We start from the raw sequence: 27,145 nt of genomic DNA, 5'->3' as shown, positions 1-27,145 counted from the left end.
CTCCTGTACAGCTCTCAGGGCTGTGCAGCCGAGTTAAAAAAACATTTCCTAGAAGTACCATTGGAGTCCCTGTACACCTAATCTACAGCACAGAGTAATCCAATGCACTTGGGTTCTCGACTACATTCCAAATACCATTTGCCTATAACAATTCATGGAGTCTTCAGCATGCAGGTTTCTCTGACATGCCTTACCCAGCCTTCACACATTCAGCTCTCTGTAACAAGTGCCTGTTCCCCCAATCATGCACCCTGATGACCCCACCAGCCTGAAGGATCAATGCCTATGGATTAAACATTCAGAAGGTCAGGCTTTGGTCATCCAATTGCTTCTTCCCACATCCTATGTGAATCATGCTGCTGGGTGGCTTCAAATCTGGCATGCAGAGCAGCACGTCCTCCCCATTTCAACAGGCAGTTCTGTGGGCTTTGCCCAGAAGGGTGATCCCACACACAGGAAGTGACAGGGGAGTTCAAAGCATTCTCACCCAAGGAGTGTCGGATGTACAGCAGCTGGGTCCCCTGATGGGCTGCTATCCCAGCATTAAATATTAAACCCCTGCTTTTGTGCCATCGGCTGAACGGTAATTAATCCGTGAAAGCCAATCCTTCCCAGCACTAGCTTGGTAAAGACAACTGTGCTGTTTATCAGGGGCTGCCCGAGAATAGCAGGGAGGTGCCCCTCACTTGCTGTGAAAGGACGCTTTAATCAATTTGTCATCGTAAGCGGATCTGGTCTAACGAAACTATATGATTTCTCCTCCAGCCTATTAGCTTCACTTTAGGGCTCATGAAAGGTGCTGCTTTAAGTCAGAGACTATGTTCTCTACCCACAGAACGGGTATAGAATGGGCAGCACGAGCCCCCCCACCTCCATGCTACACCCCATTTTCCACCAACGTGCCTCAGTCCTGATGTGGAAGGTCCATGAGTTCTGCCTTCATCTCCCAGTCAGTGCTCTGGTCTTTTTGCTGAGGCTGCTGCTAGGGGCGGCTCTATGTTTTCTGCCGCCCCAAGCACGGCAGTCAGGCGGCTTTCGGCGGCGCGCCTGCGGGAGGTTCGCTGGTAACACGGATTCGGCGGCATGCCTGCGGGAGGTCCGCCGGTCCCACGGCTTCGGCATTCCCGCCGCTGAATTGCCGTGGGACCAGCGGACCTCCCGCAGGCATGCCACTGAAGGCAGCCTGACTGCTGCCCTCACGGCGACCGGCAGGCTGCCCCCCGCGGCTTGCCGCCCCTGGCACGCGCTCGGTGCGCTGGTGCCTGGAGCCGCCCCTGGCACGCGCTCGGTGCGCTGGTGCCTGGAGCCGCCCCTGGCACGCGCTCGGTGCGCTGGTGCCTGGAGCCGCCCCTGGCACGCGCTCGGTGCGCTGGTGCCTGGAGCCGCCCCTGGCTGCTGCCCCAAGTAATACCAGGTGCAATATGAATGCTTAGCTACTTGGTCACATATGTAGACATTAGAAACAGGTTTTGGCTACTACCAACCTGGGACAGATTTGAACTGGTCAAAGGGGACGGGAGAGCTCCAGAATGGGCTCTTGGAAACGTATGCCATCCTGTTTTGTTTTAAATCGCCCCCCCAACCTGGAATTAAGTTGGGACATAGCTCTCCTCCACAACACAAATGAAATCATGATTGTGTTGAAGACTTAAGCTGGTTAGATAGTAAGCCTAAAAAATGTGACGTTTTAGCAAACCTGTCCAGTGAAAACAAGCAGTTAATTACATTTTCACACACGTCTCTCATTCTACTGGGACGGACCAATCAGTATTCAAAGGAGGAGCAAACCTTGTTCAAAACCCAGCTTTGTGAGCATGGTTGAAAATAAAGTTATGAAGCAGCCTGAAGGGGAAATGGATTCAAGTTTTAATATGATCGGTCTAGAAAGATTCCCCCCCCCCCCCCCATGAAAAAGGTGTTTGATCTTTTCGCTCCTAAGACTGCTGTCATTTTAAACTGAGAAGATGACATTTGATATGTATGTACCACCGCTTCTTATCCAATGGTAGAATCAGTTCCTAGTCCTGTTTTTTGGGGCGGGGGTGGACAAGGCAGACAAGCAGTTATATCGGAGACCGTGGAAATTGCCTCTGAAGTGTCTGGGGCACTGGTTCAGCATTTTAAGTAATTCGCACTGGCAGCTTTTCATGCCAAGAGTTTGAAGATGGTTCTCAGAGGAGCAATGGCAGATGTGGGGTTTCACGGATGGGCAACGAAGTGAGCAGCACTCCGCTGCAGGAGGTACCAGCTCCATGACCTCCCAGCAGCGCTTCATGTGTGGGCTCCATGCAGTTCTGAACCAACCGCACCTTGAGGGGGATTGGAGACCAGCACTGGCTGCTTGGAAAAGTTAAGTAGCAGCCTATGCTGCCGCTGCATTGTGGGAAAGATGAGATAGGAGTACCAAATGCCGCCAAAGAGGCTGAAGGAGAATTCTTGGCGATCGTGGATGGGAAAAGCCCAGGTTTCATCATTCTGGAATTCTACATACTGACTAAACTAGAGAGGAATGTGGAAGAGATGCTCATGTATCGGAAGTAAAGGCTCCAAGATCTCACAACGGCCTGGGAAACCCACACTTCTTGTGAACCTTCAGACCTCTTGCACAGTAGGAAGATTGTTTCCAGATTTCCAGTGTTATATGGGAAGCTGGAATGCAAACACTCCTTCAATATATTGCCCATTATCTGCGTGGAGCTCTTAGGTTTGAGATCAGTCTCTCACTCCCCCAAAGAAGAATCTCATCACCAATAATAGAAGATACTTAAATTCACTGGCTCTTTCCTGTTCCCTGAAGTGTCGCAGGCAGACTTATTTTTGTTGAGCGTTGACTTGCTCGGTGCTACGCAAGGTATAGGATTCCTGCCCTCAAAGCTTGCTATCTGAGTGGAAGAGGCCACACAATACAGACACAAACTGCCCTGGATGACTGGAAGATTAAGGTGTTCTCATTTTGTACTGATGCAGGTCTACAGGTATTTCTACCTTAGGTGGAACAAGAGTGGCAGGCTTGGTGGAAAAGGAGGGATTCGAACGCCACTTTGGTTTGTCAATTATGTTTAGTGGGCCAAATGGTTGTAACACCGCTAAAATGAACAGCGAGACTTTCGGGGTACTGGGCCACCAAAGCAGAAGTGGGCAGGTCCACCCCAATTGCATTTTAGTCAGCAGTTATGCCTAGCTCTGGGTATGGGGTCTCTTCAACGTACATGGCACACAAAACCCTGTACTGACTTGGTTGCTGGACTGTCTTTCCGTGGGAGACTGCTCTCATCAAGGAAGCGACTGTACAGATACAACTTCACTCTGGGCTGATATGTGAGGGTCATCTAGCAGAGCTATTGCAGAGCCATTGATTTTTGCCGTGGGTATTGGGGCTAGAGGGAACCAAGATATAAATGCTAGGCACTTCGGGAGAATGGAGAACAGGGGGCAGAAGTGAGAAAGTGGAAAGATGCTCAAGTTTGCCAACGACGAAGGAATTCTGAAAGAAGGGCTAGAAATTTCTAGCAGCTAGTGATGTTTGTTTTGCTGTATTTCAGCTCTGCCTCTTTCCTGCCTCCTGTCCTACTTTCCAGGAGAGTAAAAATAGGTTTTAACAACAACTGAAACCTGAATCACTGTACTGTAGTCATGCTGATTCCATCCTCTGGGAGATGAATTCAAACATTTACATATGTATCTATGCTAATCGGAATGTAAAGTGAGAGGAGAGATTCAATGAAGAACAAAAGGAAACCAAAGACCTGTTGGAAAGAGCCCCTCAAGTAATTTGACATGAAGAAACAGACAGTATTTCAGATTGGGCAGAGACAATTCTCTGACACGGCTCGAGGTTCCGCCTGTCACGCTGCGTTTTCCGCATATCTCAGTACGTTGGTAGCGGGCAAAGGGTTTTCTATTGCGGGTCAGGCTACTGCTCCATCGAGTTTGAGCCTGGCTTGAGACGTTATTGGCCACGGCTTTGTCGCGAGGCAACCACTCATTCTGTGCTAATCTAGGCGGGGTAAAAATCCCTGCCTGACCCTGCATTGATCAGCTGACACCCTGAAGCGTGAGACTGGATTCGAAAGCTTTTGAGAAGAGAAACAGGCTTTATCTCACTGCCTAATCCCAACCACCATTTTACTGCTGCTTTGTCGGGGGACTGCACCAGGACACAAAAGCATGAATTCACTCAGTGCTAAGAGATTGATGCTTCAGTGACAGTCACATCCTCCCTTCTTGCTTCCCATTATGCGGGTGGGGAGGAGAAAAGCTTTTGTAGGTCTCAAAAGCACCGCTCACAGCAAGCACAGTCTCTGGGAGAGGCAGATTCACCTGTTGCTTCTCTTCCCCACCTCCAACAATTTGCAACCAAGTACAGCAGCAGGAAGGGGAAGGGGAAGAGACCCTTTCTGGCCATTTTGCGGGCGGGGGGGGATACATGAAGCACAAACCTGCTGGGGGAGGAGCATTAGTGACAAAGAAGCCGGTTATGTGGAATGACGTTCAGCAGGGCTGCTGTAATCTACAGGGAGCTAAAGAGGGCAAAGCTTGAGGACAGAGAATCAAGGCTGGAATGAAAAATAAGGCTCTGAAGGCAGACTGGTGTTTAATGAGCACGCCTGGCTTGCAATCGGCGTTCTAAACCAAGCCTCATTCTTAGCCGACTCATGATTCTCTGCTCCTTTCAAGTCACATTTTCTCTTTGCTTGCACCCAGACTTGTTAGGCACGGCTGGAGCTCTGAAAGGGCTTCCTGGCTAACACACTTCTTCTGGGTCACAAATATTTTAAACTTGCTTATTTATGATAGGTTTCAGAGTAGCAGCCGTGTTAGTCTGTATCCGCAAAAATAACAGGAGTACTTGTGGCACCTTAGAGACTAACAAATTTATTAGAGCATAAGCTTTCGTGGGCTACAACCCACGAGACTCTGACAACCAGATGCCTAGCTGCAGGCTATTCAACCCTTATCAAAAGTGTAGGTTACTTGCATTTCCCCACCCTCTAGTCATATGGGCCATGAACAGAAACTGGGTTACGAGAAGGTCAGCACCATCGCACAGAGCTACTAGCAGCATTCTGATTTCATCCCACAGATATTATGCAGGAGCTGGATGGAGAAGGAAGTCATAAAATAGTTCTCTGCTAGGAATGGCAAGCTAATCAGATGTGTATTCTGATGGGGGTGCACTAGCTACTCCTACTTAACAGCCGGAAGATGTAGGGGGCAAACCCTGGTTTCTCCAGCCTCAGTTCAGTGAACACTGGAAGTAAGTAGAAAAGAAGAGGGGAGCCGTTTCCCTAGCTGATACTGGACGCAGAGGTCGTACTTCAGACTCCAACACAAGAGACGCGCAGGAGGAAGAACGGTGCTCAGAGCACAGATGGAGGCGTTAATGCCTTTAACACGCTCGCGTTAAGAGACTCATTTGCAGAGCGTGGGTAGAAGAATTAAAAATTCCCACCTCTGCACCACACACTGAGAAATAAGCGAGACCCAGAGGGCTGAGCAGGAGAAGAGGAGCAGGTGCTTTCCCATCAGTACCTTGCATCCAGGGGAGAATTTGGGGTTTGCATCCTCCCACACCACCACAGATGGGAAAGGCCTATTAGACCTCAAGCCCATGGCCCAGCGAGCGCTGGATACCTCGAATATAGGCACATGCATTATCAAGTATGCTCAGAGCCTTTGAAGGGCAGTACTGTGGCAATATGAGAACAGATTCCTTAGGCTTTTAGTCCATGCATCCGAGCATCAAGGAAAGCCTTTCCACAGACCCCCTTTGCATCTGCTGCTGAGGACTTTTTGGTGTGTGAGAGAAGAGGTGGCCCACTAGCCTCTGCGAGGTCACAGGCCCCTGCACTAGCGTAACAGGCCAGCTTCCACTTCCACCAATAAAGAGCCAAGTGCTCCCTCTCGCTTGCTATGAACCGTTGCAATCATATCTATGGCTGAACAAATTAAGCGTGACGCTTCTGGGGAAGAAGGCAAGATGGTTGCCTTGGAAACCAGGGGCAGAGGTAGGATTCTGCAGCCACTTCATCACTTTCGATTTTCTTTGTAAGTGCTGCTGCAGGGTCATTGAATTAAAGTTACCAAATGCAGTTTATGAGCATTAAGCCCTTCAGTAACAGCGCAGGGCAGAGGGTTAGCGATCCACAGGGAACCAGAGGCTCTGTGCAGCATGTCTGCACTGGGCCATGTTTCTACACCAGCACTTGTCTGAGAGGCTTACAACAAAGCCTGTTTTAAAAAAATTTCATAAAGATGCACTACCAGGCTGGTTTTCCCCAACCAGCACTGCCCTGGAGGCAGCAGGCTCCAAGGCTCTGTCGTTATTACTCATGGGTCGACTATTGTCAGCTCAGACTGAATAATTTGCCCTGGCTGGTGGGCTAGGAGAATTTTAATTCATTCCAGTTCAGTTGATGGTTCATGAGACTGCAACGGAGAGCGGCTAGTTTTGAGAGAGCTGCCGGAGTGCGGAAAGGGCAGGGAAAGGTTAGCATGTCCCTGTTGAACTACAGACGAAACAAACCCCAACACTGTAAATACAAATGTAATGCAAGAGAATTAATTTAAGTTTGGGGGAACGAGGGGAAGGTGAGGAAGGCGTCTGGCAGAAACCAGAGAGTCTACGGCAGGCTCCGTTCCCATTCACAGATGTCATAGGCCTCTACTCACCCACTCCAGGTCATGTGGTGCGAGGAAGCTGCCATGTTAAGGAGGGAAGCAATAGCCTTGGGAAGAAAGTGTGGAGGAATGGCAGTGGCTGAGAGGGTGGACAATAAGTCTGCACCAAGTGTTACCAGGCCCTTTCTACCTCCATCGGCTCTGCCGTGTTAAGAGAATAATACCAGGCACTTCCACAGTGCTTCATTCGATCCATCGTTGGTTCTCACATCTCCGCCCGCACCCAGGGGGCAAGTAACTGCCATTTTGGAGCTGGGGAAACAGTCCCAGAGAGGAGAATTGGCTTGTCCAAAGTAACAGCATATCTGCTGAAGAGCTGGGAACAGATCCCAGGTCTCCCAACTCCCAAGACTGTTTCAACCAGATTGCTAGTTCCCTTAACAGCATGCAGCTTCCTGCACCACAGAGCACAGAACAGAACGAGGACAAGGATGACTCAGGGAACACTTCTCCACTCTCACGCACTGATGGGAGCCTTGTTCTAGCTCACACCCGCCCAATTCCAAGCTGGAGAAAACACTGGCCTGGACGCCAGAGGCTATTCCTGCAGTCTTGCTGGAATGCCCAAGGACCTTTACCTTCCGCATGGGCAATCACCAGTGACATCAGTTCAGCATCTCAACCAAAGGATCAAACTTCTAGAAACAGCGTACCAGGGATAAGGAGAGATGCCAGCTATCTCAGGCTTGAGTTGGGATCTATTCCCAGCTCAGCTGTGGGACTTTCGGGAAGTCACTTCAATTGCTCGATGCCTCAGTTTCCCACATATAACATGGGGATAAATATCAACTTCGTGGGCCAGGGGCCGGAGAGAGGAGGTGTAAATATCAAGCTGTTACTGATTGTGACGGAAGGTGTTGGAGAGGGCGAAGTGTTATTCTAAAGGTCTGAGAAGACAGAGGGCCAGCCCTGCCCCTGGGAATTAAAGCTGATTATTTTAGGAATGCACTTGAAGAGAAGCTGTCTGCCAATCAATATATGGATGAACACCCACAGACTCGCCACTGGCTATGGTCAATTGCATTTAACTTGATTGCAGCTTATTTAGAAGTTGGGACTAAGTCCTTCCATTTAATTTGTTAAAACAAAGCCAGGAGGCGTGAATTCTTCTCCAAGCACATTCTTTGCTGCCATGCCAGCATTCGCAAGAGGACGACGGACAGACCCGCCCTGGGCCCAAGGGTGTCAGTTTGCGGTGCCCGTTGTAATTATTGGGATTCACAGCAGGAGCAGGGAGGCATTTACTAATGGGGGGGGGGAAGAGGGGTGTTGGGAAGCCTGTTAAGAGGTACTGGCTAAGCCAACAGAAAACTAAGACTAATCCTTGGAAATACCAGCTACTGTATTTGCAGGAAGAGAGGCTCTTTACCCTTCCTCTCTGTACTGGAAGGGTTAAAAGCCTCAAGAGCAGCAGTTGTGCCCAGTTAGATGAGAAGACTGCCATTCGAGCATGTGAGGTTTGCCACGGCCCTTTGCGCCCAGAGCTTGCTCTACTTACTTCTCTCTCCTGCTTGCTCTGACTATCTGCAGGGTCTCTAGAGAAATCTCTCTTCGCTTGCAGCCTAGCGAGGCAGACTCAAAAGCTCTTTGCCACAAGGGACTCAAGTGTACAGAGAGTCGGCTAAGCAGCTCAAATACCTGGCAGCTAGCAACACATGGGAGTCAGCGGCCCAGCCCCACGTTTGAAGGGCCCCACAATCCTGCAGTACAAAGTAGCAGGGACAATGGCAAGCAGTGCATTAATGCTCTTCAACCTCTATTAGCCCATTTCACAGACAGCCCAAGACATGCTTCAATGCAGCACTCATTGACAAGGCACTGGTCTGACTGCAGGAGCCTAGCACCAGCAGTGATGAACTAGCGAGAGAGAAGAACGGGAGGGGTCCTGAGAAGGGAACAGCAAAAGCATTTGACACTGAAGGAGTCAATGGTGGAAAGGGGAAGAGTGGCTGGTGGCAATATTAGGGTGCAGCAAAAATAAACTAGCATGGACTTGCAGGAACCACTGACCCAAGAGTCATGGTACCATAAAGTCAGATGCTTCCTGCTCATGCAGAGTTCAAACCCGTCACCCCAAAAACAGTCCCCTCTATGGCCCAGGACTAACCCGAGTCTCCTCCACTGCAAGTGCACATTCCTATCTCAGGCCCAGTCAGACAACCAGCATGCACATGTCTCAAAAAGGGGACGGTCTACCCTGCTATTAAATTAACAGGCACACTGACCCTTTAACTGACCAGGCAGCTGTCTCTTTAAGGCAGCTGCTCTTCAGACTTTTGCTCTTTCTAGGCATTGGGTTGATGTAGCTCTACAGAATACAAGTTCAAATCCCTCTCTGGTTCTGAGCCAAGGTTTCTGCAAGCCCCCTGCTCCACACTCCCTCGTGACATTCACCAGGGGATCGAATGACAGCATCTGAGCGACAGCTTTAGCTTTTCCATAGGAAAGACAAGGGGACACATGCTTCTGGCCACAGTCAATAGGAGCAGACCACGCCTAGCGCCTTGCAGGATCAGATCCTGGGCTTTACAGGGTTCCCAAAAGTGTTCTTGGGCAAGCTCATATGCAAGAGCTCTGCTGAGCAGCTGCATCCTAGCCCTCAGGAGCACTTCCTAGTCAAACAGGAGACAAGCTCTCACTGCCTCCTCGCTGAAGCATCCTTAGAGCACTTTTGGTTCTTGTACTTTTATCCAGCCAGGAAATCTCTGCTCAGAGGCAGCACGTTTGAACAATTTGTTAAAAAGGGCAGACAAAATATTCCCTGTCCTGGAATCCTTCCTCAATCTCTGGATTCCATATTGAGCAACCACCGCTCAGGGTCACTTCTGCCACTACACTGAAATCCAGTTGTTCCATCTCCTGGACGTAAAGAGACAGAAAACATTAATCCAAATCCCTACTTCAATATCCTCAGCTTCAAGGATCCCCCCGAGCCCACCTCCCCTGCCCACGCTGCTACTATCTGGCCCGTGAAGCTCATTATTTGTGCTAGAAACACATTTTAAACACCTTCATTATTTACCAGTTAACAACTGAAATGCTCCAGCAAGACGCTTAAAGAAAAAAAGAACGCCAACTAGATTTACATGTAAGTTGCCAGAGCTCCAGCAGAGTTGGGGGAAGGATATCTAGTGACTTCCAGGTGTGCTGTCAAAAGAAAAAATAAGTTCACAGCGATAGCACAGGTACATTAGCATAAGAAGCAGAAAGAGAATGACTAATAGGAAGAAGCTGAACACTCACTTGTGCTGCCTTATCTGCTGTATTGAAAATCTCTTGGCTGGGTCATATTCAAGCATCCCTGAAAAGGAGGAAAAAAAAAAAATCCAGGTGTGATTCACAGGCGCTCTCAGCCAATTTAGAGGAAGGAAGCACAAAGCCCCACCCCTCCCTTTCCCCCCACAACAGCACCCATGGTTTCCAGTCCCCCTGGCCACGGGAGTTGAGTGAGGCCTTCCTCTTTAAATGAGAGACAGCAGCATGGGATAGAGAGAGGGTCAGGAAAGTCAGTGTTTAACCCCCAACTCCACTGCCGTGCGGATCTGAGCAAGGCTGTGCCCCACCTTCAAAGTGGGGCTAACCCTTCCCTCCTTCGCAGTGTGAAGACGGAGGTCAAGTTCTCTCTCCCATCCCCAGCCAGTGAAGGGTTAGGGTCTCTAATTTTACAGATCAACAACGTTGGTCAAACTTTACCCAAGAGGAGCCAAAGGCTTTGGAGTGGTGCATACACAACTATGCAGCAAGCCAGAGGCTGCATTCTAGGCACAGATCTCCCTGAAGCCCCTCTAATTGAGGACTCTTGAACAAGGCTCTTCCCTGCTCGCCAGACCTCCTGTAGTCTGCTATCACTTATAGGAGATGTGGGCATGGGAAAAGGAGCTGGCCAATATATTCTCTCGCACCCAAACCATTCAGCAGAGAGGGGGATAGATTCCCTTCAGACACAGGTTGCCCCCCATCCCCAGAGACTCATTTATTGCAACCTCTGCCCTTCAAACTCTTTAAAAAGAATCACAGTTCAAGGGGAAGAGAAATAAAAAGTTCTCACACCACTCCCCGGAAACTGGCCAATGAGGCATTAACCAGTCCAGAGCCCCGCACCTCCATTAGCTGCATGCAAGATACAGGCATTCCCCATGGAAACCACCACTAAATTACTAATCCTCTGAACACCAACAACATGCTTGGTGCTGTACATAGATTACAATACAGGGACATGATAGTCTAGGAACAGAAGCCAAGGGAACGATAAATAGGGTTCCAGGCACCATATGGTGGGGGCTGCAGCTGCTGCCGCACTGTGCCTTTTTGGAGTGAGGAATTCCAAGCAGTTCTGTTTTCAAATGAATCGTAACAGTTCAAAGAGCAGAGGGTTAACACCGAGAACCTTGCAGCAGTAGGGCAGGGAGGAGGGATTTCGAAAGGAGGAAAGGACTGCAGAGGGCAGTGACTTCAAGCATTAAGGAAAGGGTGGGAGAAGGCTCTGAAATGAGAGTGGAAGAAGTGATGGGAGTTAGACAAGCAGAGCAGAAAGGGTAAGAGGAGACTGAAAGTTCTGCTCTGGTCTTCTCTCCAAGGTCAGGACAAAGGGTATAAACTTGATGCAGAAGGCAAGGGAGAGTCAGAGTGGAGGGACATAGTCAAAATAACAGCAGAGAAAGCACTTTTGGCAGTAGACTGCTGGGCTGACTACAGGGGAGTTGGGCAAGCCAGAGAAGAGGCTGCTGTAGTCCAGAGAAGAGGTTGCCAGGGCCTAGATTAGAAAATGGGTTTCTGTGGTACAGGTGGACAAAGGAATGGATTTTTGTGACTAGGTACGGAGGACAAGACACAGGACTCAGCAACAGCATGTACATGTAGCATAGAATGAGAGGGCCCCGAATGACAGATTTTACTGCCAGGTTAGATAACGGGGAGAATGGTTTGGTTGTCGGCAACAACAGACAAGGGATATTCTTTTGTATCAAGTAAGGGACACAACAACTGCCTTCAGCCGTCACTTGCATGTCAGTTGATTCACACACACACACACACACTTTTTTAAAGAAATAAGACACGTCCTGTGTGTAGGAATCATTTTTTTGCGAGGCTTAACCCAAGAAGAGAGATTTTTCCAGCAACCAGACCAAAGGTCACCTAGAAGAGGCACTTGAAACCACAGAATGTCCAGCCATGAGAGACACACATTTGCACTTGCCTTTAAAGAAGAAAGAGGTATCTCTGTTCTGAGTCTGAAAGTAATCAATGCCCCAGGAGCCGCCCCCGCCCCCCCAAAACACCTACCTCTAGAAACACTGAGAAAGGTTAGCAAAGTATGCAATGAAAACTTAATCCACTGCTTCACAGCCAATGAGATTTTTAAACAAGGTATACACGGTGGCCAATCCCATTACAGTTTTTGCTAGGCCTAACGGGTTCTCTGAGCAAGAAGGGCACTTTATGCAGAGAGGACAAGCTAGCGGGTGGGCGGGGGAGATCCTAAATTTACTTTCCCCTCAGAAATTGCAAGGTAGCATTGGGTGACCATCGTGCCAGAGCCACCCGGCCATAAAGTTTATTCCAAAAAGATGGGGGGGGAGATCCCAATAATTAAAAGTGCTCCTATGCGCCACCTCCTCCACTTCCCCTCCCCCACAAAAAAAATACAACCATGAATTACAGCTAATGCCATCAGGGTTCAAGGCTCTAGGCGGAGCAGAATGAGTATTTTTCATTTGCTCTGCTGAGACAATAACACTGATCAGTAGTAGGCTCCCCTACAGTTAGCAGAGCAGGGCTGAGGGGAAGCTATGCTAATCGCCCCCCGGCATGTGGGCATGCACCCTTGGAATGGATACCTCAGATCAGTTTCTACTGGGCAGGTGTCAGCCTAAGACAGTGTTTCTCAAATGCAGCCACCGTGGTCACATGTGGCCTCCAGGGGCTTTTCTTGCAGTGGCAGCCTCCTGGGCTGTGATGTGTGTGTGGGTGGGGGGCTGGGGGGAAAAGCAGTGGCCCATCCCGCTCCCTGGTGCTCCTAGATGCACAGCCTTGGTGTTGGCTGCTGGGGTTTCCAGCTGGGCCCTGCCCCGCTCTGGAGACACCTGGGGAACAATGCTGAAGGAGCAGGCAGCTGGTGAGTTCCACCTTCCCAGGGGTGGTGGGGCTCAGGCTTTGGGCATCAGCCCAGGGGTGGCATGGACGGCAGGCTTTGGCTGCAGGGCTTTGGGCTCCAGTCCCAGGCTCTGGCCACATGGCTTTGGGTTCTGTCCCCCGACTGCCTCCCCATACAAACCCCCTGCTGCCTCCCCCGATCAGGGCTTAACTGGTCCCCAGACTTGCTAGGGCTGAGTAAGTCTGCTGTGAAAAGTGATACTTGTATGTTTGTTAATATCACTTTTCACAGCAGACTTACTAGCTAGCAATAAATAAGTTACAATGATTTGGATGTATAGTTGTGCATATTTATTTGTTTTTCCTAAAGGTAATTAAGTATTTTAGAAAAAAGTGAGAGAGCGGTCACCAGCAAGAGTTGGTGGCCACACTCTGAGGCCACCAAATAATCTGTCCTGAGAACCCCCGGCCTAAGAGCTGGTATTTTCCGTCAGAAACAGGCTGAAGCCACGCCCCAATCCCAAGCGCATTTTGAGGAGAAGGGCTCACCTTGCTCAATTTGGCGATACCTTCAAAGCTCCATTAGCCTATTATTTCTGCCTCTCTCCAGAAGAGTTCCTGGAAATTTAACCAATTCCTTCTTTCGGTGGTACGTGCAAAGAAGTAGGTTTTACTGGCAAAGATGAAAAATCCATTCAGAACCAGTCCAATGGGCTTTTTAGCCTCACTGAGTTAGGTTCATCCCTTGTGTAATGGCACTAAATCACGGAGGAGTTTGGCTCATGCACTTGGGGCACTAGCGTAGTGATTCTCACTCATGCTCTCCCTCTCCAGGCCTAGAGGGTCTGACTAGGCTCAGACACAATTAACTTAGCTGCCAAATTAGAGCCAGAGTCTTAATAATGCCTACCCCTCCCTTCTCCATTGGGATATCAGCTATGTTTAAATTATTAGAGAGACAGGGAGTGTGAGGTAATATCTATTATCGGACCGACTGCTGTGGGTGACAGAGACAAGCTTTCGAGCTCCACAGAGCTCTTCTTCAGGTCTGGGAAACGTACTGAGGGCTTGTACACACTAGCACTTATTTCGGTATAACTTAAGTTGCTCAGGGGTGTGAAAAAGCCACCCCCCTGAGCAACACAAGTTACACCGACTTAAGCGCCGGTGTGGACAGCGCTATGTCAGCGGGGAGGTGGAGTAATTATTCTGATGGGAGAGCTCTGTCCTGTTGGCATAGAGTGTCTGCACTAGGAAGTGATATCTCGGTGCAGCTACATCGATACAGCTGCACCGCTATCGCGATTCTAGTGTAGACTAGCCCTCAGAGTGTCACACCTAAACCCAAGGTGGAACAGATTGTTTAGCACAAGTAGTTAACAGACATTTCAAGGGACCATTCAAGGTGAAGCGGCCCATTAACACCCCTCCAGTCATGGGGGGGAAAAGCAGCTGGGGGTGTTGTTGGTGGGTTATAGATTTTGTAATAAGCCATAAATCCATATCCTGGGGCTGACATCTTTAAGTTGTGTCACTTCCCATGATCATTTTAAAGCTGTCGTGGGGCAGTGCCAGAGATTCACAGGCTTCCTGTGCCTTAAGAAGCAGTGTCTCAGGAAGTCACCAGGTCACTTGTTTCATCTTATCACTGCTGTTCCTAGAGAACAGCTCCCCCATGATGTGAAGACAATTCCAGCTTCTTAGCTACCGTCAAACCTGTTATCAGCTCAATATTGGATAGAGACTTGATCAGGGGACTCTTTTGCCAAACCGGAGCTTCTTCGGGTGGGTATTTCCCCTTTCTTCTATAATCAGACATGCATATGTTACAGCCCAGCAGCTTTCTCCCTCCCTATTCATCTTACAAAAGTAGTAATTGGAAAAGCAGTTAAAAAACCCCACACCTAAGTAAGATTATTAGATGATCACTTCACAGCTGAACTGCCCATGCTGTTTTATTTAAAAAAAAAAAAAAAGAAGATGATTGGGATGAAGGGAGATTGTACGTGAGGACCAGAGACACTGAAATCTGATACTGGCTGGCTTATTTTTTTAATGCAGTCAGAATAGGGTGACCAGATGTCCTGATTTTATAGGGACAGTCCCGATTTTTGGGTCTCTCTCTTATATAGGCTCCTCGTACCCCCTACCTCCCGTCCCGATTTTTCGCATTTGCTGTCTGGTCACCCTAAGTCAGAAGGGGATACGGTCAGGTAAGACTCTCTATCGTGGAGACTTTTTTAAAAAAAAGAACATCACATTTCAGGAGGGCATTTCTGGAAACCTGTCTGTCATCAATTTCAGCAGAATTTTCTGCAAGCCAAACCATGCAAAACTGCACAGGACAGCACATCAAAGATCCCAGAGACAGCGGGATTGTCTCAAAGCTGCGGTGTTTTTTCAGAGCAGCTACGGGTCTGAGACAATTTTGCTGGGGTGCTGTGGCTTTTGGGAGGAAGCATCTTCAATTCCAGCCTGCTCAGATCTGAATAATGCACAAGCATCAACTCAAAGACTGCTTGGAAATTGCCAAGAGATTTACAGCTTTTACTAGATGGAACAGGTACAGGAGAGGATGTGGGCAGGCAAAAGAGGAAGTGTCTAAAATAGGTTATAAAAAGGGGGACTAATAGCACTCGTTACAAGCAGCTGTGGTGCAATACGTTGTTCTCAGACAGGGTACAGAAATTAAAGGAGCAATGAAGGTAACTTGAGCCAAAAAGCCTTTAGTTAAAGGGAAAGGACCGTATTTTGGGCAATGCTAGAAGAAGAAAATCTAATCAGTGGAAATTAAAACTCATGGATTAATCTGTACTCATATATAGCAGTTGTGTGGCTAAAGCCCAGCACCGGAGAGAGACTCCATAAAGGCAAAACATCATGTACTATTCACCAGTCAAATCATCTAAAAGTGTCTGCCCACAATAACCACACAGATATTCTCTACCATTTACGGTAAAGATTTCCATTTATTTGGGAGGAGAGATGAAACACTGGAGCAGTGAGATTCTTCGGATGGATGCCCAGCTCTCAGACCTCCGCTCCCACAGCATTTCAGATGGGTTAAGCGTGCCCATACCCAAGATATCTCTGATCCTATGCCCAGCACAAAATACAGAACTACAGATAGCATGAATCCCCTTTCCAGTAATGCCAAGGACAACCAGAGCACATAAGACCTTAAATCTGTCCTGCTTCCTTGCCACTGACAACCACCAGTGCACCTTTATATAGTCCTGGACAAGCACAAAGACACAGCAGGATGTGGTTGAGTAACTTCTGACAGCCAGGAGCCTCTTCAGGTACATGTTAATAGGCAAAGGAGGCAACAGCTGTAATTCAGGACTCCGAGGTTCTAGCTGGGAGTGCCACTGACTCAGTGCCACACCCTGGATGAGTCAACGCCCTCATCAATTCCTCCGTCTCGAAAATGGGAACAATAGTATCTATCACAGAGGTATTGCAAGGGTTAATACACATGCAATTCTGGTTGAAAGGGTGCCCTCTGCAGTACATGCAAAAGTATTAACCCATTAATGCTTAAGGGCCCTTTTTGTGAGGGAGCATGAAGAGAAGAGCTCTGCTCCCTCCACCTCCTGGGAACACCTCTAGAATCGCCCCTCCTCAAGCTTGGGCTCCCCTCCCGCACACTGTGAGGCCAGCAGAGTCTCCCAAATGACAGACACAGGGATCTAATACAAAGTGACACTGGACTAGTTTCTAGACACCAGTAGGTCAACTATGGACTCTTATAGCTCACATTTCTATAGTATTCAAGCACCTCAGCTTCTCATCACCCTTGTTAAGATCATGTCCTTTTTACAGGGGGGAACTGAGGCACAAAGAAACTCACCCCAAGATCACACAGGCAGTCAATGGCTGACCTAGGAATTGAACCCACGTCTTCCAAGTGCCAGGCCAGTTCCCCAACCATTGGGCCGACCTTTCTTTGGAGCCTGGCTGTAGAAGCATATTTCAAAAGAGGATTTGGCACACAGAAGATTTTTAAAACCTCATTTTTCTTGCCCAGAAATGAATCTTATTGGGACACATAAGTTATGCAATGGTAATGTCAGAGCTTAAGGTCACTTGGGGAGGCTTATACCTTGACGAGCTACCCCCACAGACAATGGGGGCCTACTAGCGCTCTAATTTCCATCAGTGAAAGTACCACAGATTCATTCCCCTCTTGAAAAGCAGCATCCCAACTAACCTGTACTAAAATAGTACAGTACTACTCTTGCTAGGAGTTTGAAAGAGGCCAGTGAAGGGGCTAGAAGCCCCTGAAACTCCTGGCCTTCAGCAATCTTGCTTTCTCTCTGGAAAGATAAAGGCTGGTAAAGACAAGCTCAAGGGGTGAGGGGAAAAACCACACAACAGCTTGAGCAGCTGCAAAAAAGTAGTCAACAGAAAAACAAAGCTTTAAAAAGCATCTTCTTGTATCTGCTTCCCAACCAAGCTGGCACCCCGCTCAATGCAGCACTTCCAGCCAGAGGGGAAACAAACACTTTGCAACATACTGTAGCCTTCTTTACGATGAAAGCAGGATGAGTGCTCGTGGCTCTGCTATGTGCTAGAAGAGTCCTCTTGAGGCAATGGAAGGGGGAGTGCGCTAAGCTATGGGTATCTGCTGTTCATTCCAAAAGCTATCAGACATGCACTGGCAAGCCTGCAAACAGAGCACATTTGAGTTCAATTTCACCAGCTGCAGAAGATGCAGGAGCATACCAGGAAATGGGGATGTACTGCATAGAAAAATAAGGGCCCGTGGCAAAAATCCTCTGCCTTTGTCACCAGTGCTACCCACGAGGGGATGTGGCAATGCTGAACTCTTGGATCCCTGCAAGCTGGGTTACACTTCATGCCTTACTACTGCAGTTTGTGATGCCCACGGTATCCCCACAGCAAAAGTGGGAAGGGACACCACAGAGTGAAAATCACCTCATATCTATTTGGTACCTTGATCCCTATGGAAATGGAAGGGGCTCAGAGTAACTCAAAAGCAACGTTGAGAGGCTCTAGCCAGCTCTGAAGCGAGCCTATTGCTGCAGGGAGTAAGCATGTGGAGTGGGAGGGGTGGAAGAAAATTGAAGAGGTCCCCAGGACTTCATCAAGGGGACACAGGAAGAATGCTTGGTGCAGACAGGCAGGGCCATCTCCTGCACAGAAAGCTTATCTGCTTTAGCAGTTGCCCATTAGGTAGCGTACAGTTGCCAGTAACTGAAAACAGAAGGCAGCAGGAGAGACATTAGCTAGGACAAAGGGAGCAAAGAAAACAGGCTGCCAACCTAAAAAATCTTTTGAGGTCATGGGACCTCAGGGATGAAGATGCCTTTGCTGTTTAAAAGTCGCATAAAGAAAGGCAGGAGATCTCCAAGAGCAACGACAGAACAGATCATTAAAAGGAAAAGGCAACTAAGCTAGGACAAAGATTTAGCAGTTATTCAAGCCACATGCTTCAGAGCACAAGCGACTGCACCTGGACTCAGGAAGAAAATGCCACACCCACCACACTGGAGTTCAATACCCAGGGCACTAGAGAGGCTTACTGCCTACCTCACAAGCATCCAGCAGTTACTGGAGATCCAGCTGGTATCAGACCGGACACCAGTCTAGATGGGCCAGTGAGTTTGCTCCAGTTGGTCAATTTTCATGCTCCTATGAGAGGGGCTGCTTTTCTGAGTTGGCATTTGCCGACCAAAATGCCACGTATAGATCTGGACATCACTCACCAGCACATGTGAGCATGACACGAGACATGCGTCAGTCACTAGCTCCAAGCCTTAGACAGTCGCCACATTAGTCTCGGCAGCATAGCCAAGATGCCAGCTGCGCTGAGAGCAATCTCTAGCTATGCCTTACATAACTGTTTCTGAAGCTATTACAGCTGATTAACGCTTTGCAAAATACAGGGAAATAAAACTTATTTCACAATCAGTATGGAGCCAGAGAAGTTAAAATCGTCTCCAGATTACTTGGATGGTGGGGGGGTCAGCAACATCCTAGAAAGGAAGATAAATAGGGGCTGTTCGAAACAACGGGGAAAATCATCTCCTCAAAATGCATTAAAAGCTACAACCTATACAGATAGCACCACCTACTGTACTACTACGGAAATGCAGCTGAGAACAGTACGCTTAGGTCTCTAAAAATGTCAACAAGATTATTTGGGAGTTTGGAACTAGAACTTTCAGGCCCCGTGAAAGGTGAATGCTCCATCATGTAAGAGATTCAAGTTTGTTTTGTAGTTGTCGCTTGCAGCAGACGACCTATCCACACCACAGACACAACCAAGTCTGGGAAACTGGTTATAACACAGTGGGGGCCCATGACAGGTTACAATTTGTAGCATTGATGACCACAATTATGAAGTGCTTCAGAAGGCAGCTAAGAGTCCATCTAACTACAAATTGCAACAGTGTTGGAACCAGGCCAGAGGGGAACAGTGTTGTAACCCAGTACTGTATTTGTAGTGTGGGCAGGCTTGCAGTGCTCAACCACTAACCCACCCATGCTTTCCTTCTAGGCTACTTCTGGGGCTTGCGCCAGAGGAGCGCAGATGTTCAAGCGTGATCAGAGTCGTGTCTGGGGTTCGATCACTGTTATTCTGCGTCTTTCCCGTCACTGACTACTATCAGTGTCTTTTGTACGGTAAGACAGAAGAGACGACAATAAGCCCATCCTATGGAGTGAGTGGTGTCCTGAGACGTTGCTCATTGTATCGTGGTAGCACCCAGAGCCCCAGTGCCAGACCAGCACTAGGCACAGGCCACGCTGCTCCTAAGCAGACACCACTGATTCAGCTGCTATATTAACATGCAACTGCTCTCCATGTTGGCATCCTATTTTATGCAGGAGCAAAAATATCAACGATCATCCCAACCCTCAAAAGAAGAGGTTACACAGTGCAGTAACTGTGGTTCTTCAAAATATGTCCCCCCGATGGGTGCCCCATTTCAGGTGCACATCTGCTCTTGATCAGAGATTTTCTCTTAGCAGCGTCTGTTGGGCCTGCGGATGCGCTCTATACAACCTTGTGGAACATGTCAAGGGGCTATTGAACTGCATGGGCACACTGCCCTCAGTTCCTTCTCTATCCAAATGTCCAACAAAGAACAGTCCAAAGCAGGGTGGATGGAGGGTAGGTAGTGGAACACCCAGAGGGGGACACATCTCAAAGAGCCACAGTTACTGACCTGTTCTACGAGTCCCTATGGGTGCTCCACTTCAGGTGACTCCCAAGCAATATCCCCCACCGGAAGGAGGAAGCTTTGGAATGGAGTCTAAGACTGAAGACAGTACAGCAGCACCAAGTGCTGCATCAGCTCTGATGGCATGGACTGAGGCATAGTGTCTAGAAAAAGTATATGCAGAGGCCCACATAGTATCTTTGCATATCTCAGACACTGGAATGTTCTTGACTAGAGCTGTGGCAGCTGCCTGTGATCTGGTAGAGCGCTATTATCCTTTTGGGGGAGCGGAGCACCAGCTGCATCATAGCAAGCGACGATACACCCAGAGCTCCAACTCGGAAGTCTCCGAGTAGAGATCGTGGACGACGGGGATCTCTCTACGATGGAGACAAACAGTCTAGTCAATTTCCAAAATTGCTCAGTCCTATCTACAGAAAAGGCCAATGACTGTGATACATTTAATGTATGAAAGGAGGTCTCACGCTGAGATTGATGCAGTTTGGAGATAAATATTGGTAGATGAATGGGCTGGTTAAGATGAAAATTCGACAGCACTTGAGCTAAGAATTTTAGCTGAGGCCGTAAGGAGACCCCGTCCTCGAAAAATACAGCAAATTGGGGTGCCATCCAGGCTCCGATCTCCCCTACCCTGCAAGCCAACGTGATAGGCATTTGAAAGGCCATATTCACAGATAAATGAAGCAAGGAGCAAGTGGCTATAGGTTCAAATGGAGGTCCCAGAAGTGGAGGTTCCCTAAACCCTTAATAAGTCTAGAGGACAGAGTGAGCAAATATTGAAAACCCTTCTAGTGGGGGATGAAATGCTAGTATCACAGCCAGATTAATCCTAACAGAGCTAATTAATACCTGTTGGATTTGAAGAACACATGGTAATTCAAGAAGGCGGAGAGTGAAGAGCTCTACATAGCCTTGGTGTGTGGCACTAGTTTGCACAGAGCGCATGTGCGGGCCGAACAGACACTGCTACCGAAAATCTCCGATCAAGGGCTCAAGAGGCACATGCGCACCTGAAGTGGGGCACCCATAGGGGGCACTACTCGAAGAACAACCTTCTTGCATCAAATGGTTGGAGCAGTGAGACTAGGACTCCCGAGTTCTGCTCCTAGTTCTTCCACTGATTTGCGGTGAGTATGGGCATGTTGTTCTGCCTCAGCTTCCCCACCATTACTCCTGTTTCCTGAAGGGGAAACAGGCCCAGAGAGGCAAAGGGACTTGCTCACATTCACACAGCTAATCAGTGGCAGAAGGGAGAAGATGAAAAAGCTTTGCACAAAGCACAGATACTCCCCACAACGGAAGGTCAAAGTATTAATCTCAGAATTTATTTTACATAGAAGCAGTGCTTTAAGAGCAGGAATATCCCACAAGTCAGTGGATTTGAAGCCTGCACACAACTACTGTTTAAAGTTGATTCCCACCGTTACTTTATTTGTTCTACAGTAGTGCCAGAACCCACAAACAAGGTCAGGGCCCCATTGTGCAAGACGCTGGACACACAATAAGAGACCATCTGTGACCACAAAGCTTACTGTCTAAACAGATGACAAAGGGTGGGAAGGGAAACAGAAGCTCACAGAAGGCAAATATCTTTCTCAAGGTCAACCAGCAGGTCAGTGTCAGAGCTGGGAATGGAACCCTGGTCTCCTACGTCCCAGTCAAGTCTCCTATACATTGAACAGTGCTCTCTATCACGGGAAGCTCAGCTGATGACTATACTGCTCACAAAGTTCTTCCAAAAAGCTGAGCTGCAGAAGGACGAGCAGACTCACTCTTCAGGCCTGTACGCTGAGCACCACGCAGACCCTAGAGGAGTCTCCCTCTGTCAGGAGCACAGCAGGAGGCAGCTCCTTCGAATTAGTACACTTAATACCAAGTGAAGCATTTCATATGGCAAGCCACAAAAGACAGTATCATTAACACCCTGTCTCAGGCTCCAAGGGAGGAAGTTCAGAGCAGACGCTGACAAGAAAGCGAGAGCAGAAGCTGTGTCCTCAACGGGCACCATTATGCTTATGTCCTGCTCTATAAGGCTTGGGCAAGGATCTTCACTGAATAAGCTTGCTTCAGAGAGACTAGCATTAAAGCGCGGATGCTGCTTTAAATCCACCCTTTGGTGGGTCTGCGCTCACGGTTTTCAAATCTCTCTAAAGCGCATGAAATTGGAGTCATAGTATAGGACTTGTTGCTATAAAGGAGATGCTTGCAGTTCATTTCACTGGATTAGTCTATAGCGCCGCAGAACATTCAAACCCTTCTCTTACACTCTGAAAGGGGCAAAGGCTGATAAACAGACTTCTCTACAGTCACCAAATGCTCTGAGTGGGGCACGTCTCCATCGGTACGATATCTGCCGGGTATTTGTGGCATCCACAGTTTTACCCCTTATCCTTCAGGTCATTGGAAAGAGACGCTCACCTCTAAGTAGGTCGGAGAGCGGAGGACCACAATCCTCTGGAATCGTGTAGTCCCCTTTCCCGATGTTTTCAAATAACTTATAGATATTATCCCCCTCAAAGGGATAAAGACCCGTTGTAATGTTGTATCTGTAAATGCAGAAAGAACAGCGTGAGGATGAATATATGGAACACAAGTTCTAGTTCTTCAACAAGCAGATAAATCAGGAAAACAAGAGAAACTGGATGACAGATGCTGACCCGAATGCATTCCTAACTTCTCTCTTGAGACAGCTTTCTTTCCGTAGCTTCACACAGATACACGTGAACCAGAAACTTACCAAGCTATTTTTCCTACAAGCTGGAAAGGAAAAGGCTTTTTTAAGCAAATACTTGTGAGGTGCTCAGATACTGCAACAACAGGAGCCCCAAACACACCTGGACAGACAGGGATTGAGAAATGTCTGGTATAGAACTACAAGCAGAGAGACTGGCTCAATTTCTCCAGCACTCTGGGCATTTGCTCCTGGATCTACCCACCATTCAAAAGGGAGCGGTAGCCCCAAATGCTCACACAGCACCCCCAGCTGCAAGTCCCAGAACAACATGGTGCCCGAAGCAAGTCACCCAGGGTTCCTGTGCAGGTACTTACAACGTGACCCCTGCTGACCAGATGTCCACTTTAAAGCCTGAAAAGGTATCAAGGCCATTGGCAATTTCTGGCGGCTGGAATGCTGGCGACCCTTGGCTCGTTCTGCACGTATCGTCCTCTGCAAACGGATGCAATGCCTGTGGCAAGAGACAGACATTTTAGTGACTCTCACGCTACTATCACAAACTCTTCAGAGATCAAGGATTATATCCACGATAAAACCTTTACCCTTGTGAGACTCCAGGCGAGTCTTTGTCCATCTTGTGGGTCTGACTACAATATACCACAAATAGTAGTATATATTACAAGCAGAACTGGTAGGGTCACCTATAGTTAAGATAGGCTAACACTTCCTAGACTAAAGAGCACATTTTCAGTTGCTTATAACCTTGCCCGACTAACCGTTTGGAACAAAGTTTTCTATGCTGTGTGTTTATCCCAGTCTGATTTTTTAAGTTTCAGGTAAAACAGTTCAACCATTTCAGAGAATGAGATTGTTTTGCCCATGTTAAAAATGTTCTTACAACTCTTTTGTTGAGAAACTCTAGTACCTAGATTCTTGGATGTGCCTTTTGCTGTCCCTGTGAAAAGTCATCTAAACTCAGGCCAATTATCAGACTCTGAAAATCCCAGTTTTCACCTGGTCTAATGTGGGAAAAGTAGTATGCAATCATGTAATGAAAGTCTATTGTAACTATAGGTGAACTAATAATGCATAGCACAAGGGGTTGAACTAAAGTGGCACAGGCAACCTCAATTCTGGAATTTCCTAACTTTTGAGTGCTTGACTTTTGCAACCATAAAGTTCTTTTGATGTACCTTTTTTGGACACACACACGCTCGTGTCCCTCCAAGTCTCCAGTGTGTATGTCTACAGCTGGTACGCTACAGAGGGAGACAGGAATGGGGTTCACAAGCCACTCTCACATACCTCTGCCACTCCTAAATCGGATATTTTTAGTGTCCCATTGGTTGTTAGCAGGAGGTTCCCAGGTTTTATATCCTTGTGGACAATCCCTTGGCTGTGCAAGTATTCTAAGCCATCTATGAGCTGGCAAAAGTACCTAGAAAAAGTCAGGGGGGGGAAAAAGATACTGTAAGTGATTCAAGTGACTAAAGCTCCATATGCGCTATTGCCAATATGCATAGTGAGGAAGAAGAGCAGTGCTCCAGGACCACATAGGTTGGGCCTACATTAGTCTTTGCTGCTGGAAAACTAGAGATTTAGGTCCATTGTATGTTTAGCACAGAAGTGACTACCTGCTGCACTTAGGCATCAGGGCACCCCCCCACTGCTCTAGAGCAAAGCTCTCTTCCCATTCTGTATATTGCTGCAAGTTCACCTGATTGGCAGCATAGTATAGTTGCCAAGAATTTTTTTTGCTTTGAGGCAGCTCAGCAGGTGTTTAAACACGCAGAGTTCCACGTGGTGCGAGCCGTGCTGGACTCCTACCTTCCTTACAATCACTCTTAGCAAATAGCGCCCTGTAGACATTACAGGTTGCACCTCATGGGGTCTCAAAGTGAGACACAGAATTGCGTTCCTTGCACTTTCATGCAGTGGGTTATCCAAAGCAGGGCACACAAGCAGGTGTCCTTTGATTTGACATCCACAGATGTCAACTCTCTTTAAAGTATATAAAGTGACAGAGCCTATTCACCTTTGCTGCTGGGGTGCACTGGGGAAAATGCACATCCAACCTCTGCAGGAACTCTGACCTGTAAGTGCTGCACCAAGGCAGTCCACTTCTGCATCTAAGCACAAACCTGAGGTGGCTTCTCTCAACACATCGCTAATTTGTTTAAAGTCAAGGTACGGGGCAGAATTACTCGCTGGAAGCTACAAGGTTTGGCAGAAGCAGAACGAGAAAGAAAGGGAAGTATAGGATTGACTGTTAAGAGAGAGCCCTTAGGAGAGTTTAGGGCAACTGAATTGCGCCTCATTTCAACCCCTACTTCGCCCCATAGCTAACGGTGCAGCAGCACCTGGCAAGCTGCAGACAAGCACTAAATACCCATTAAGTATTAAGGTTTCCTTAGCTGTGAGCTTCAAGGGAGCATGGAGTCTTAGGCCTGGTCTACACTGGGGGGTGGGGGTGGTTGATCTAAGATACGCAACTTCAGCTACGAGAATAGCGTAGCTGAAGTCGACATATCTTAGATCGACTTAGAATCACTTACTTCGCGTCCTCGCGGCGCGGGATCGACGGCCGCCGCTCCCCCCGTCGACTCCGCTTCCGCCTCTCGCCGTGGAGGAGTTCTGGAGTCGACGGCAGAGCGATCGGGGATCGATTTATCCGCATCTACACTAACGCGATAAATCGATCCCCAATAGATCGATCGCTACCCGCCGATCCGGCGGGTAGCGTAGATGTACCCTTAGTGTGCCTTTACCAAAATACACAAAACAGCAGATCAGACTGGGTACTGGACAGATTAAGCATCAGCAAAGATCAGTAATTTCTTCTCTGGTATTTAACTCTCTATCTCCCTTCTCAGTTCAGAAGACTGAAGTCTCATTAGTAAAATGCCCCAGTTTCCCTCGTCCTTGGCTGAATGGCTCCAAAGGTCTTTCCATACTTGGCAGAGCAGCCTGAGAAGAAAGGATTTTGCTTAGGTTCCAAATGCCCCACTCAGGTCGTGCAGGGCAGGATATTAGGAGTCGCACTGCTGCTGCTCTCCATTTTCTGTCATACTCCCGTAACATGCCCCCCCAATAAAACAAAATCACCATGAAACAGCAGGAGGATACATTTTACCTGCTGCAAAATCTGGATCTAACTTATCAGCAAGTTTTATGTTTAGTTCTGTGCCAATTGATTAGCGATGGGACTTTTATTTCCCTTCTCCAAACTGGAATCTCATTTTCAGAGAAAAACTTGATCACACCAGAAAGTGTTCTGAAGGAATCGACCTCTGTCAGGCCACCGAGATGCAACAGGGACTTCCACTAGGTGCAGCTCGACAGCACCCAGCACGGCCTCAACCGTCTCTTTGTAGCTGCTAAGGCGCACGCTAGGCAGAGCTTCAGAAAAGGGATTAAGGAGGCATCTCAGGCTGCTAAGGCACCAAAAACCCACAATAGAAAAAGAGCTTTTGCTTCCCAGAACCTCCCCCCCCCCCCCTCCGCCCCACCCATCAGCTTTTAATTTTCTCCATGGATGGTACCTGATGTACTCTTTGCTCATAACAAGTTTTGCTTTAAAGTGCAGCCAGCAGCCTAGGTGACAGAGCAGAAGAACATCCACTTGAATTCAAGAGCCATAGCAAGGGTGGGAGAGATTGATGGACACAACGTGGGTTAAGAACTGAAGCTGCACTTACCCGTGAGCCTGAAAGACTGGAAACCTTTTTTCTGGGACACTGTCAAGCATCTCCTGCATCCCACACACACAATATTCCATCACCATATACGTGAAGGCAGAGTTAAGGAAGCACCGAGGTTAAATGCTCACCCAGGCAAGCACTGTGTGACGACCACAGTTCCGATTCTGTGCTATTGGAGAGCAGCAGTACAGGTGGTACCCTTGCATGGTACGTGCACAGTTCATTGTGCCACAAAGCCCACGTTTTGTTGGGTCCTCCCATTCTGCCTTTATTAGGAGAGCGTTTAAAAGGATGCCAGGGTCCAATTTTGAAGCTGGGGAAAGTATTTCCTCCTTTTGCTGCTTGCCTGTTTAAAGGGAAGGCTCACAGTGGAGGCGGCTCCATGCAGCAGTAACATTCCTTAGTTAGGTCTTGAGGCATTCCCAAAGAAATGGCCTCTCCTTCATTTCCCTCGTCCTCTCCCTCCAGTTCTGATCCTAGGGAAGAGGAGGTGTCATCATCTAACCCTAATATTGGTGGCTATGTCTGATTTTTGCCTCTCTCTTTTGAGACCAGCACTTTTGATGGGGCCCCATGATTCCTAGAGCACCTTTGGCCATGCTGAAAGATAGCTGGGCTCAGATTAAGAGACATGGAATTTGGGGTGGGGTGGGGTGGCATTGTTTTAGGAAGAAATCAAGCAGCTTTGCTTTCACCTTATGGCTTTTGTCCAAACCCAATAGAGACAGGGATATCAGAAATGGGGCTGAGGAATTTTTTCCAGAGTCAAGGTCTGGGTTTCCGTG

The 27,145-nt window shown here is 48.2% G+C and overlaps 1 protein-coding gene across 1 annotated transcript in view; it reads right to left on the bottom strand.

Moving 5' to 3' along the window:
- The window catches only part of STK11 (serine/threonine kinase 11), a 73,508-nt gene that overhangs the window by 17,324 nt on the left and 29,039 nt on the right, over positions 1–27,145 (bottom strand). Inside the window, exons 3-7 of the mRNA XM_065422186.1 lie at positions 26,358–26,447; positions 23,965–24,097; positions 23,034–23,170; positions 22,404–22,531; positions 9,925–9,982 (exon numbers count right to left, since the gene is read on the bottom strand). Of these exons, the coding sequence (XP_065278258.1) occupies positions 9,925–9,982; positions 22,404–22,531; positions 23,034–23,170; positions 23,965–24,097; positions 26,358–26,447 (546 nt within the window). The remainder of the gene's footprint in view (positions 1–9,924; positions 9,983–22,403; positions 22,532–23,033; positions 23,171–23,964; positions 24,098–26,357; positions 26,448–27,145) is intronic.

This window comes from Emys orbicularis, chromosome 24 (assembly GCF_028017835.1).
Source record: "Emys orbicularis isolate rEmyOrb1 chromosome 24, rEmyOrb1.hap1, whole genome shotgun sequence".
Classification (NCBI taxonomy): domain Eukaryota; kingdom Metazoa; phylum Chordata; order Testudines; family Emydidae; genus Emys; species Emys orbicularis.
The sequence above is the reverse complement of the archived record's forward strand: the minus strand, read 5'-3'. Positions and strand labels throughout refer to the sequence as shown.